This window comes from Abramis brama (assembly GCF_963993115.1).
Source record: "Abramis brama genome assembly, chromosome: 15".
NCBI classification, from domain to species: domain Eukaryota; kingdom Metazoa; phylum Chordata; class Actinopteri; order Cypriniformes; family Leuciscidae; genus Abramis; species Abramis brama.
In genome coordinates, this window is record NC_139977.1 from 18,747,014 (window position 1) to 18,761,694 (window position 14,681).

The 14,681-nt window shown below is 36.9% G+C and overlaps 1 protein-coding gene across 2 annotated transcripts in view; it reads left to right on the plus strand.

The window, feature by feature from the left end:
* Nucleotides 1–909: 909 nt before the first annotated feature.
* igsf9bb (immunoglobulin superfamily, member 9Bb) overlaps nt 910–14,681 on the plus strand; it is a 119,329-nt gene continuing 105,557 nt past the window's right edge. For both annotated transcript variants that reach the window (XM_084136647.1, XM_084136648.1), the window contains exon 1: nt 910–1,172. In XM_084136647.1, coding sequence (XP_083992773.1) covers nt 1,109–1,172 — 64 coding nt within the window. In that variant the 5' untranslated portion in view covers nt 910–1,108. The remainder of the gene's footprint in view (nt 1,173–14,681) is intronic.

Sequence of the window (14,681 nt, forward strand, 5' to 3'; positions counted from 1 at the left end):
ACCCAGTGTTTGAGTTTGTCCATATTTGACTCAAAACTGGGTTAAAACAACACAGCATTTTTACTGTATGGAAAAGAGCTGTGTTAAGATTCTTTAAAAGTTCTCATTTTTGTTTTAGAGTAGGCTAGAAAAAAAGCATGTGGATTTAGAATTACTTAAGGCTGAGTAAATGACAGATTGTTTATTTATTTATTTAAATGGAAAGGTTGGTGTGACCATCAAGTAATGAGTCATTTATACTACATCTTTTGGACTCTTTTGGACGCTGGGAGGACTGACTCGTGATGTGCATATATATATATATATATATATATATATATATATATATTTGACTCATAATAACGGTGTCATATTATTACAGTGCTCTAGTTACTTGCCTCCTTCTAGAATTAGTTTAGAGCTAAAAATTTGGTTCAACCATGATGTCACTAACAAGTGACATCACTACTAACGGATAATTCAGTGTGGCTCCAGTTTAATGTCTCAATCCTAACACCGCGCGCACTGCAATCGATGGGATGAAATGCGATTGCGAATGACGCATACAGGTTGAGGATTTCCTTCCCACACGAAAGTCTGACGTCTACCCCTCCACACATTTAACTTTCACCACACGCTGCTTTATACCTATGGAGGGTCTCCGACAGTCTGCTTACACGACTTCGCTTTTGCGCATGATACTGCGGTCCCGACGCCACTTCACGCTCCAACTCACCTTGAAACGCGGTGCTCTCAGTTTTTACATGGAGAGCGACGGAGAGGCGACCAATACCCGCCCCGACGCCTCCCCCACTGGCCAATGAAATCAGAGCGGGGGCGGAGCTAACAGCTAAATTGTCACGCTTGGTTTCACGCTGGCATTGCCATCAAGCCGCGTCTGGCTGCCGTGCGCTGGTGCAGGTGCTCTATTTCATCGAGAGAGGATGCGAAAGGAAAGAAGGGGAGGGAAAGAATGAAGGGAACCGTCGGAGAAAAGTATGCAGGGCATGAATAAAAGGGTATCAACAGCTGACAGTGTGTCTAACGTCCAGGGGCTCGGCTAAGAATGATTTATTGAAAGGGGCACTTTGAGATATGATGAGGTTTCTTTCTGGTTGGCAATAGTACTATGATTTGGTATGTGGCCACTTTGATAGCAAGTGTATTCAGCACCAGAGGAACAGCTGCTCAAGGTGAGTTGAAGTGCAATTTATTATATACAGCTTTATGTTTGTTGTGAGATATTGCTGAGTTTAAAATAAAATTCTGGGATTGGGTCATTCTGAGTTAATTTCTAATAATATATCTAAATTCTAATTTGATCATGTGGAATATTTTAAAGTAAACAGCAGTATAGCAGCTCTGGGTTATTTTGTTTTCATAATTATAATAATTATAGTTTTCTCTTTGCATAAATATTATTACTATACCATAGTGACATTTCTGTTTAAGTGCTAGTGTTTTTAAAAAAGTCATCTGAGCTTGCAAAACGAGGGTTTGAGCTGTTTATTCATCCATATTCGTCTGTTCTTCAATACCATGAGCAACTTTAGGCTTGTATACTCCATATTAAGTGTGTTCGATTAAATTAAAGGGATTGCATTTACTGATTTTCTTTTTCTTGTCGAGCACAAAATTATATGTTACCATTCACTTTCATTGTATATTTGAGCTAGCTGAGGCTGATTTTGCCTAACATGTTCTTTAGGTTTTGCAACCTCATGAGATTGAGTAAATGGTGACAAAGTTTTAATTTTTGTTTGAACTATATTTAAGCTCTGAAAATATTAATTGGGGAACTTTAATTACACATCTGAAGGGCCTTTTACCGGGAATATGTATGGTGTTGTGCTCAGTAGTATTTTAATATATCATTCATTTTGTGCTGTAGGTTGTTATAGTAATTCACTTTATGAATATTCTGCCTTTCCTGACCTTACTCAGATGTCTTTAGCTTTTTAAACATGAGGCCACTCTAATAGATCCATCATAATTGTAATTCAAGATGTGTTCTGTGAATCTAACCGACCTTCAGTTTAGACTAGTTTAAAAAAGTGGTCTGTCTTTATTTCAAATGTTGGGTTCATGGACTCACATAGCCCTGCAATTTCCAATTTCTCCACTAGAGGGCTGCTAACTGTGTAGCACCAAGGAGCATCTAATCTTGGGTCACATTTTGAGAACTTTTTCATTGCATGCACTATGAATAATTATACATTTCCTATGTCAAGAAAGACATTATACGTGGTTTGATATGTTGCTGTATGTAGGTGTTATTAACCCCTAATTTTTATGTATAAAAAGCAGAATGTGATCATCTTACCTTTGAGCTGTGTCATCCCCTTAATCTGACAGTGAGACGTATTTCACCTTGCTGTTCTGACTGTGCACTTTGCTACATTCGCTCAGTGTCTCCCTCCTGTGTGTCAGAGCCACGCTGCACTATCCCAGCCCTAATGCAGATCTCTCCCTGCCCTCACCCTCCCGTCTCAAGCTGTTAGCTGGAAAACAGGCCCATAAACTGGCCAGGTGCCAGATCTATGCTTTGTTGCTCTGTCTAAACAGAGAACTGGGAGGCAGCAGTCTGAGAGTCATGAGCTGATGCATGGCTCCAGGTACTGTAGGCCCTCAAGGCTCAATGCTAGCTGACCGCACTGAACTTGTTGAGACCTCTAGCAGTCCACCTCAAGAACAGACCATCTTCCCTCATGAGAAGAGCATGTGCCCAACAGCTTTCCCCTTTTAAACTAGTTTTGTGTTTGTTCGAATGTCATTTTGGCTGGGGCTCAAATTGATCTTTTTATCTAAATTTGTCTAGATTGACAACAAGGAGGTTTATAATACCTGGAGAGAGCTGTCAGATCTTGTTCATCTCAAAAGAATTGAGCTAACCACCTGAGCCTTAAATGAAATGTGACTAATAATATAATATAATATAATATAATATAATATAATATAATATAATATAATATAATATAATATAATATAATATAATATAATAGATTGTTTTGGGGTTGGTAAGATGTTTTAAATGTTTTTTAAATAATTTTCTTATGCTCACAAAGGCTGCATATATTTGATCAAAATACAGTAAAAACTGTTATACTGTGAAATATTATTACAATTTAAAATACCTGTTTTCTATTTAAATATATTTTAAAACATAATTTATTTTTTTGTGATGGCAAAGCTGAATTTTCAGCAGCCCATTACCAGTCTTCAATATCACATGATCCTTCAGAAAGCATTCAAATTTGCTTATTATATTATATTATATTATATTATATTATATTATATTATATTATATTATATTATATTATATTATATTATATTATTACCCTTTATGCCCTACAATGTCATAGTTACAGCATCTACCATGAGGGGCTAACAGGCCATGCTAACCAGCCAAAATTTTGACTTTGGGTAGACAGAATGTGATTTGAGCTGATGTGGGTACATATGAAATGATGGTGATTTGTTTTAGCAGTTAGCACATGCTAGCAGACTACATTCTGCCGGGTTTTTAACCCTTAGGCATTGTTGATGTAGCTGCCAGCTGGAAATGGAGAATCTAAAGAAAGCTTGCTCTGGAGGTTTGTACCGCAGTCTATATGTTTCATGGAAAGCTTGTTAGAGGAGGGCTAGCGGGGGACCTGACAGCTGCTCATTTTTAAGCGGTGTTGGATAACATTGTGTTTTCCAACAGTCATCACTTCTCTTTCATCCTCAGGCTGTGATAGCTTGATCCAGCAGAATGATAAGTGTGTAGGATTCTTCCTTGTGGAAAAATGTAAATAGTTTATATAACAAACAAGCAGCCTGTCATCACATCTGGCCGAATTTCCAACACAACTCACATGAGCATGTCACCATCATAGTCGTTTCTATGTCTTGGTAGTGCAGATTGCAAAGAAAGAACCCCCAAATTGCTATATTTCAACTTACTGGCTCTCTTAACCGATACTTTCAATGTCTTGTAATTCAGATTTATAATGTCAGCTATCTAGCCAAATCCATGACAGGCGTTCTAATCAAACAATGAAAACAGCAGACTTGCGCTGATAGCATATATATATATATATATATATATATATATATGCAAACCATGAGCGCACAACTGAGGCAGCCATTTCCAAATTAATTTTGTTGGCTCTAGTGATTCTGAGGGAGGGGCAATGCTTTGGGCTATAAAGAACAAATAGGAATAACAACTATTAGAAAACATACATTTTTAAGTTTTATTATAGTTACTTTTCATTTGTTTTCTTTTGCAAATAGGGGAGGGGGGGGGGGATTCAATTAATAATAATAAAAAAAAATTCTTAATCAGTATGTTGTCTTGTTTTCGAGTAAAAAATATCTAAACATTCGACAGGGCTTAGATTAAGCCAGGAGTATGGCTTTAGTTAAATTAGGACATTTAAGTAGCTTTTATAAACGTGCCTTAGAAAACAAAACTTTACTGGTGTTCATCTTGAGACAAAACAATAGCACTGACATTTTAAGATATGCCAGTGCAAGTTGCTTTAAGTTAAAACAGCTCAAACATGCATTTTAGTCTTGGACTAGGCTTAAGCCTTGTCTGTAAATCCGGGCATTTATCTTGAATAAAGTTTATTTTTCTTATGGCACTAAGTGAAAATAGCAATAGATGCTTTGCTTTTTACATTTGACAATAGCAGTTTTTTCTTTGCACTAAGTGTAAATAGTAGTTAGATGAGATTAATACTTTATTCCCACCACTAAATCTTTAGGCACTTTATTTCTACTTTTCGAATATTTTCTTATTTTTTATTTAAAATAAATGCCTCTTCAAGCTGATATGTAATAGGAAAAGGGAGAAGAATGAGTTCGGAAATTGAACTTGGGTCGGTCGCGTCAAAAGCTTCTGTCAACAAGATTGTCAACAAGCTGGGCTATTTGCACTTGGTGTGAAGAAGACACTCCGTTTTCTTACTCCAATGCATTGGTAAAACACAACCTACTGCACTTCATATATATATTGCATTCAGGATATCTTGGGAAAAATGGACAAAAATGTTCAAATAGCTCCCTAGCACTATAGACTCTGAAGTGAATGTCTTATCTATGTCTGTGGCTGGATTCCATTTCTACTTTCTCAGCACTTCAAAGGCAGTTTCCTGTCTCTGATACTCTCCCTCTTCTAGCGCTCTCAGTGTAGTCCACCACCACCACAGCCAGTGCAAACCATGTGCCTGAGCAGACTCCCCGCTGAAGCAATGGAAGAGTTTGTCTCATTCAAAAAATTTGTGGGTAGAGCCTTTTTGAACTGGATCTTTCTATAATCCACAGACTCGTTCAACTGTTAGGAAGTTGGATAAAAATTCTGGCCATTATCTGAGTTTCTGTCTTTTTGAGGAGAATAATGGGACGACAGATGAGTGATTTCTATGTCTTTGCTATTAAGTTACATACTCTGTTGTTCCTCAATGTAGTATTGTTGTGTTTTCCCTGATCACATTAAAGTTGGGAATGAGACTTGGCGATACAATATTATATCGATATATGGATCACCGTACAATCATATTGTAATATTTTATGGTTAGTTCAAAATTTTTATAATTTGTGATTATTAAGGCATTTTGAACAAGAATACTGTAACTTGTTTCACTTAACTTGTTTAGTCTGTATTGTACTTCAGTACTTTAGGCGGTTTTCTCATTTATGAGAGAAAACTATTAAATTCAATTAAATTCAATTAAAAAACATAAAAAAATACTAAAATATTTAGTTTGTATTGTAAAATATTGCATTAGTTGTATAAAAAATGTTTTTATACTATCGTATCAGCCAATCTGATTCAAGCATTCAACAGCCCCGTAGTATAAATTTATATAGTTACGTAGGCTATATATAATAATGATATATAATATATATAGTAATAACTTTAAACCCTGGTCTTCTAAGATTTTTTCATAATATCTTCCTCAATGAAATCATTCACCACTCACATACTCAATGAACCTTGATGCTCTAGCATACATTTTTCACCAAAGGCCGGCCTGCGACACGATTGATGTGGATAGGAAGTAACAGGCCACCGCTTGCCCAGGGCAAAGGGCTTGTTCCATAAAAGTCACTAACCCTTATATGTCAATCAGCTGGTATTTGGGCCAGCATTGACTCAGGTCCCCCTCCCCCAAATACAGTCTTCCTTTTACTCTGTAGATGCATGCAAGACAACACTAGTGGAAGATGTTCCATATATAGATACCTTCAAAAGAGCCCTGTGGAATTCAGTTAATTATGCATGACTTAGCTCTGGCGTTAAAGTAAAGAAAGTATGTTTCTAATTCAAGCTCATCAACACATGAAAAACACCCCTCCAATGTTGGAGAACATGCCAGATGACTGATTTATTCACGTCATGACACTCACTGACTCCATTTAAGTGCCATTAAAGATCTAGATTTTATACAATGATGTAAAACTATCAGGTTTACATTCATGCATTTGGCAGACGCTAATATCAAAGTCCCAAGTCATTTCACTCGGCGGTCATCTTTGAAACGCCTCTTGGGCAGCTGTTTCAATCATTCAAGTACAGCTCCTGTCTCTTTGAATGGGGAAACATCAAATTCTCCAAAGATGTTCACCAAGCTTGCAATTCAATTTCATATTTGAAATCACCAATGAAATCTAACAACAACTGTCTCCAACTGTCTCTAAATTTTGTTTCTAAACACTCAAATCATGACTAACATAATGCATTTTTCAGGCTGGACCAACCAATGCCCATGTGCAGTCCTAAGTGTGTGTCTCAGACGCTGCATCCAAAATCGAATACTTCTCTTTTATTTAGAAGGTGGTACTTATTCTGCCTTACTGCACAATGCACTTTCTCCCATTCATAATAATTTGAGTGCACCGTCTTTGTATAACTAAAGTCTTTGGCTATTATCTATTGTGACTTTGACATCCACTTCAAGAACCTTGTTTACCTTTTAACCTTTTCTTTATTTTATTTTATGTATCGTCCACACCGGGAATGGAAGAGCTGGTTTGTTTTTCATGTACTGTGTGTTTAGTCAGTGGAAATCACTGTCTTGGTCTAAGTACAGCTTAACGTCTGGTTTAGCACTTTGGAAATCACTGAGCAGAAAGTCTTTGATCTTTTTAGAATTGAGAGCATGGGCCTATTGATCGATACACTCTCACTGCTCTTGTTTAGATCTGCATCTGTGATGTGGCCACGGCCTACAGCACACCAAAATGATTGAAGAACCTTGTTTCTGTGTCGTTTGTGGGTGATCCATTGATAATGCAGTGATACATCTTTAAACACTTCTTGGGTTTAGAAAAAGAAATGTCCCTTTTGATTGGCACAAATGAAAATGATGATAATCAAGGACACTCAGTAGATGGTACTCCAGCAGTGTGGTTAGAGTGCTGACTAATGGAGGAGTGATGCCAGTGTTTAGTCTGACTCAGCGTCAGAGGGTGAAGAGGAAGAATCATGATCCAGCATCTGGAAGAGGAAAAATGAATTTCTTATTGTTGGGACAGTAGGAAACATAAAGGTGAATTTGGGATTTGTGCAGTTTGAAAAATGATTGGATTTGTTTGGAGTTTGGGGTCAGTAAGTTTTTTTTAAGTTTTTTTTTTATAAATATTTTTTTGGGGGGGAAATTAATAATAATATGAAATGCTGCTCTTTTGAACTTTCCATTAGCTCTGCATTAGCTGCGTGTGTTACACATATATACAAAGATGAAAATGATCCCTTCTGTTTTTCAGGTTATGATGTATCTGAATGTCTTATTGTGTCAAAGTTGCGTGTAGTATAAATCCCAAAAGGAGATGTGTGACACAAAATGAACTATAGCAAGCAACTTTTAATGAACACAAAGATATATCAGGTTCTACACATGAACATTAAATATGTTTATTTAACACAAGAAAATGAACAGATGGAAAAAAGGGCTTAAATACGCAGGTCTAGATGATTAACGAGACAAGGAACAGGTGTGTAACTAATAAGAAACCATGACAACTAATAAAGAACTAGAACAATGAAAGTCAAAGTCAACTCAAATAGAGTCAATGAAAACCATGACTAGAAACTAAACAAGACAATAGGTGTATTCGACTTAAAGTGGCGCTGCGCAGAACGATCGGACATCAAAGTACCGCGAGAGCGATTAGAGAGTAAACTAAAGCTACTTTGATGTCATACACCAATGCTTTATTTTTTGTTCAGATTTTTGTCCAGGATTTTCAGATATAGAACATTTTGTGACATTTTAGGCAGGAATTTTGTTCATGCTTTTTATTATTTCCCTTGTTCAGCTTGAGGGATTTGTCATATAATTGATTCTAAACTTTCACTATCAGTTGCACATTGTCTGTATTTAATGATATGAGAAGTATAGATGCACAGTATATTAGTATCCCATACTGGCTAATATTTGAGATTTTTTAAAATGTATTTTATCAGCTGATTGGATATTTAATTAATTAAATTCATTATATTTTACATAATTTAATGCTCACTCAAAGTTAATCTTTAAAAACACTAATAATTTAATAACACTGTTATATGCCATCTTTAGCTAATCTCAATATATATATATATATATATATATATATATATATATATATATTTGATTTGTACATGATAATATTGTTATGCCTAAAATTCACTTGTAGCATTTAAAATTACTTATTTTAGTTTTCAGTAAAAACAAGAATAGTAAAAATAGTGCAGAATTTTAATATTGGTGCATCCCTAATGAGGAGTGGTACTTCTGTTCAATGAGATTTCAGTGTGGGCGGAACTACTCAGCTTGAGGCTGCAGAAATAGAAACCATGGCTGATAAGAACAAAACTCTGAGTAACAGAAGAAGAAATACATTTTATCACTTATCACGTTACGTTTGGTGTAACACAGCACACTATCATCAGCCATGACAACACTATCATCAGTCAGAGAAAGAGACAGAAATGCCAGACTGCATGTACACTTTGAGATCCCGTTGTACTGTGTGTGTCAGGACAGGCTGCTGGACTTCACAATGAATTGACAGAGATGTAGAGAGCGTGTGTGAGTATGCGACTCTGCTGACGCGCGTGGGCCGGGCAGGCAGCCAGACAGCATGCTGACCGTCTCTCGCCCTGCCCCCTGACTGGACCACTTCCCCTCGCGTCTCATTTTTCAGCTGTCCATTGATGCAGTGCACTCGGCTTCCTCCTGCTCAGCTCCACCATGTCCATTAAACATTCATGCTCTGGCCATGAGATACTTCAGTACTGTACCCCACACACTGTAAAAAATTATTGTAATTTTAACTGTAAAAGACTGTAAAAATGCTACAGTAAAAACCTGTTAACTGGTTAACAGTAAGTTCCTTTACTAGAGAAAAACTGTAATAGATCTAACCATTTCATGTAATTTTACAGTAAAATACTGTTAAATATACTAGTTTTGGAAGTAAAAAATGTGTGTATCTTCAATATTTAGTATTTACCAGCTTGCGGAAAAGCTGCTTGTAACTTTGATTCATCGTGTGGTTTTCTCTTTAGCCCTGTTTTATTATAGTACCGTATATGGTGAAGGTACAAAACCGATTTTAGTATCAGCGTGGCCTTGCTTATTCAGCCGAAAAGGGCTTTTTTGAAATGTTTAAGTTTTTTTGTAAATTACATTTTTAAAATGTACAGCTGCCAGTAATCCTCTGTAAATACGACAGGATTTTTTATTTTTTTTTACAGTGCAGGCTCTCTGCCCAGAAAACTCTCCTTCTAGCTGTCGCCGCCCCTCTCGCTTTTCTCCCTAGCCCTCGTTTTCCTATCCTCCACCACCATCCTTCAGAAAGCAATCAATTTTGAGCGCACTCTATCTGTGCATCCATCTCTCTCAATCTGTCTGGCTGCGCTATAGATCTGTTAAAATTAGATTCATCATTCGCCACGAGTCCACGTATTTGCGCACTGTGCGTACTGCGGTGGACGCCTGGTATGGGATGTGAAGCAGGTGGGATGCTGACTTGCTGTAATGAGTCAGGCCTTCCTGACTGAGCTGCCTCCTCTTCTCCTTGTGGCATGGCGCCCAACTTCGATCAACTTTCTCCTTCAAATCCAAAATATCCACTCTTCCACACCAATCATATCTGCCCAGCCTATCACCCCTCAATTCAGAGGTCAGACAGACCATAAATAAGGTTTAAAGAAATATTCCAGGTTCAATACCAGTCAAGCTAATTAATATAAAGCCCAAAGCATACATAAGTTTTCATGAACGCTTTAGTGTATGCATACATCCAAACACATGCCTTTCAAATTATACTCCATTTGATAGCATGCGGAAACACAAAAACTCAACACATACACACTAGAAGTTTCATCCTTTCCAGTGTCTGCTTTGTTTCTCTCCAGAAGTAATGAGCGATCAAATGTATTTGTACTCATTTAAACTAGAGTAGTGTTTATTTCGCAATCTGCCACACACAAGCACTCATAAATATGTTGTAGTCTGGCTTTGTTACGTCTCATCTGTTTCTTTTATGACTGTGAAACAACGGGTCAGTCAGCGTTGAAAAAGGCAAATGTGCGAGCTGAGAATAAAGAGTATGCACAGTTAGAAAAATCTGGCTATGCGTGTACAGTATATACTTTGCTGATGACAAAATGTATGCCATGCATAGTGCATAAAAACTGTGAAAACCTAAATGTACTTTAAGCGAAACACTAACTGGTCAGTTAGAACAAAATCAGTCCAAAATTTGTGTGGAGTTAGTTTGGGGAGTTTGAAATTGCTTGTCAAATCAAACTTTCCAGGAAAAGTTTGCTCCTTCTGGTAAACTACCAGTTACATAGGTAGGTATGCTCTGAAGCTCTGATGGAAATCTTCTCTGGTTCATTACTTTTGTTCAGTCCGTCGAGGTCTGACAAGTAAAAGCAAAAACACACTGGAGAGCTGCTTTATTTTAGAAAATTAAGTTGTTCTCATTGATATCAACAGTAGCCGCGTTTCCATTACCCTTCAAATTGCGCAAATTGAAATTGGAAACAAGTCAATTTCGCAAAAACTCCCATTTATCGCAAAAAAGTTTTTACGCTCGCATGAGGTGGTTTTTCAGGCAATTCGAAAAAGAGATATTTCGCAAAACTGCAATGGAAACAGTTTTTGCGCATTTACAGGTCACCTGACGTAGATGACGCGGTGTGTTTGGACAGAATATGAGACAGAGAGTTATTTATTAAATTCATGTAAGACAAAAGAATTACAGGAATAATGGATTCTGAACCTCAAATAAATGCCACAATCAAGACTTCGAAGCAGATATGAGGGAGAAACACCCAGAAACACCTCATACATGCCGCCCAAGTAGCCTATAAGGGTCGTTCCTTCCATTAATGCTTGGAAAACAGACAGACGTCTCCTTCGATTATTAATAATGGCTAGTGCAGTGGCCGGGATATAGTACATAAACCTACCAATGTCCGTTTCCATGGTTTTTGGATTTACTTATTGTGAGAAGAAGTTTTAGTCGCATAACGTTATATCGGTTAATGGAAATGCTGTCATTTCACAATAGTTTTTTGTCGACATTTAGAAAAAATCGCAAAAGTTTGGCGCAAATCTGTAATGGAAATGCGCCTATTGACATTTTTTCATGTTTTTTCAGCTTTAAAGCTGCTTGCAAACATATCCACATATCGTTATTATCGGATGCTTTCTTAACTACTGATTTTTGCTGATATTTTTTTTTAAAAGGTGGGACAAGTTAATTTAAAAATTATTTTTTGTTTTAATTAACATTATGCAACCTCAGAAAAGTGTAGTCTTCTGAACACCAGTCATCTTTTAACATCCATATGTGGGAGATGACATATGGACATTAGCTGTTCTGTGTGTGTTTTAATTTTTGGTGGACTGGCAAATGTCTGTTGCAAATTAGATAATATGCCAGGTCTCACAGTCACAGACCAAAAAAGCACCAACCCATCCATCATCCCACATCATGAGCCCACCAGATAGACGTGTCTGTCCATTGCCTGTACTCTTCCTTTCCACCAACAACAATTTTGTCAGGAAACAACTGCTTAGCCAGTGGCTATTAAAAATGAAAATAGTACTACTACTTTTAGTGTGTTCTCTTGGCATGTTCTCCAGAGTGCAGTGGAATGAACTACTACGGCATACGAAAAGCATACTAGGTGCACACAGAGAGTGAAAAGGTGAAGGGCAGGTGAACAGGGAATATCTGTCAGATTGAAATAGAGAGATATATTGCCAGAGAAACCAATTGCTGCTTATATAATGCTAGCCAGCGTAGAGAATCGTAGGTGTCTTCTGCCATTGCTAACACAAATGAGCATGTGTTTGGGAATATATTTAGACACAGATTCTGTTTTTGTCTCAGTTATTTTTATATTTGATAGGATTAATGACCTGATATTTTTAAAAAAAAAGTTCCCGGGAATTGCTGGAGTGCCGAGCGCTGCTTTCTTTGAGTGAAAATGAGCCAGAAAAAAATTGTGTTAATTTTTAAATGAGTATCTGTATTGTTGTAATCCACATTTTCTGGTCAAAATCCACATTTTAGCACAGCAATACAACGATTATTGTAATAAAACATGATTTGGATGAGCTCAAACTCAAAACTCAAGTCACAGAAGTTATGCTGGAAGGCTGCAGATTAATCACTAACTCTTCAGCCATGAAAAGTTACACACTAAGAGGATTGAATACAGTCAAAATTTTCCCAACAATATAGGATTAGCCAGCCTCTGCCATAGATGCCTGACTATGTTCACAAGCTCATATATTATAGTGCACCCACCATTGTCAGATTACTGTTTAGCATACTTAAAAAAAAACCCGGAAATTTATTACGGAAATGATATACTTTTAAAATAATGCACTTGAGTGCAAACTGAATGTAATGTTTTCAGACACTTAATTGTATGTTATTTGCACTAAGATTAAAACATGAGTTGTGTCCCAAATTGTGCACTTATACACTATGTAGGCTACATATGCAATATGTTTACTCATGAACGATGTACTCAAACTGTATGAATGTTATACTGTATGGTTATTTTGTCATTCAATATTGGAGTCTGATAGTGTATAATCTGAGTAGTGTATCTGAGTAGTGCTGAGAAATGTCCTTCTTAAAGGGATAGTTCACCCAAAAATGAAAATTAGCCCATGATTTACTCACCCTCAAGTCATCTTGTGTATATGACATTCTTTTTTCAGACGAATACAATCGGGGTTATATCAAAAAATGTCCTGGCTCTTAAAATGGCAGCGAATGGCTGTTTCTGTTTTGAAGTCCATAAAAGTGCATCTATCCATCATAAAAGTGCTCCACATCCTCCGGGGGGTTAATGAAGGCCTTCTGAAGCGAAGCAATGCGTTTGTGTAAGAAAAAAATATTAATAATTAAAACTTTATAAAGTAAAATAACTTTTGGCCGTTTGGCTGGAAGCTAGAATTTTACTTTGTAACATGTTAAATATGAATATTTTTCAGAAGGCCTTTTTTAACCCTCCAGAGCTGTGTGGAGCACTTTTATGATGGATAGATGCACTTTTATGGACTTCAAAACAGAAACACCCTTTCACTGCCATTATAAAGCTTGGAAGAGCCAGGACATTTTTTAATATAACTCCGATTGTATTCATCTGAAAGAAGAATGTCATATACACCTAGGATGACTGAGGGTGAGTAAATCATGGGCTAATTTTCACTTTTGGGTTAACTATCCCTTTAAATCGTCCTTGCGATGGAGGTTTGGTTAAATAACTAGTTCTTCCAATGTTTCATCTTCGGACTCGCGCTCAGATTGATATGGTAAAATCGACGTCATAGTTTGTTACTGTCTTCAGTTTACAGTGTACTATCGCTGAGCTGTAGGAAGCCTCCAGATGGAGCTGAAGTTCAGTTATGGCAATGGTAGTAGAGTAGCTTGAGTAGAGTAGCTTGCTGAAAGGAGGGATTTAGAGAGATTGATTCATGCATGGAGTCGTTCGAGAATCATGAAAAATGTGGTGATGTGCAATGTTTATTATGAGAACATGAAACAGTTTTTTGACCTTTGCTGCATGTAAACCTGTTATAGGAGACCTCCAAAACAAAATTAGGAGACTTTAAAATAGCATAATAGGGGCACATTAAGTGTACTTAATTGTCAAGCCTTGTGCACGTCCCTTGAATTAATCAATTCTTTTTCACAAGAATTTTCAGTGTAGTCTATAGACCTTATTCTCCAGAAAAACAAGCGCGCAGCCATCTTTCGAATTTTGTGTTTGAACTACCATTTTTGCGGTATGGAAGTTTTTGTAGAGTTGACTAAAGTTATCATGAGCATTGTAATGTTTGAAGCGGATGTCATAACAAATGTCAGTCGACCAGAAATATTTTAAAACGAGTGCTTCATTCATAAATCTGGAAGATCTTACCTTCATGCTGTGGAAATACAAACCGGAAGACAGCTCAGTGCTGAAAATGGGTGGGGCTACATAAGGTCTATAGAATGAGATAACTACTTCACACCAAGCGTAATCACTCTCCACATCCAGTTATTAAAGGGGTCATAAAATGGAGAGTAAAAATGTTCTTGATATTTAAGCTGTGTTCACACCATGTTGTGTGAGTGTTCACTGTCATTTCAATATGACAACACATGATGATCAATGCCTAAATTAATCTAGAGCGGTCATGTGGTAC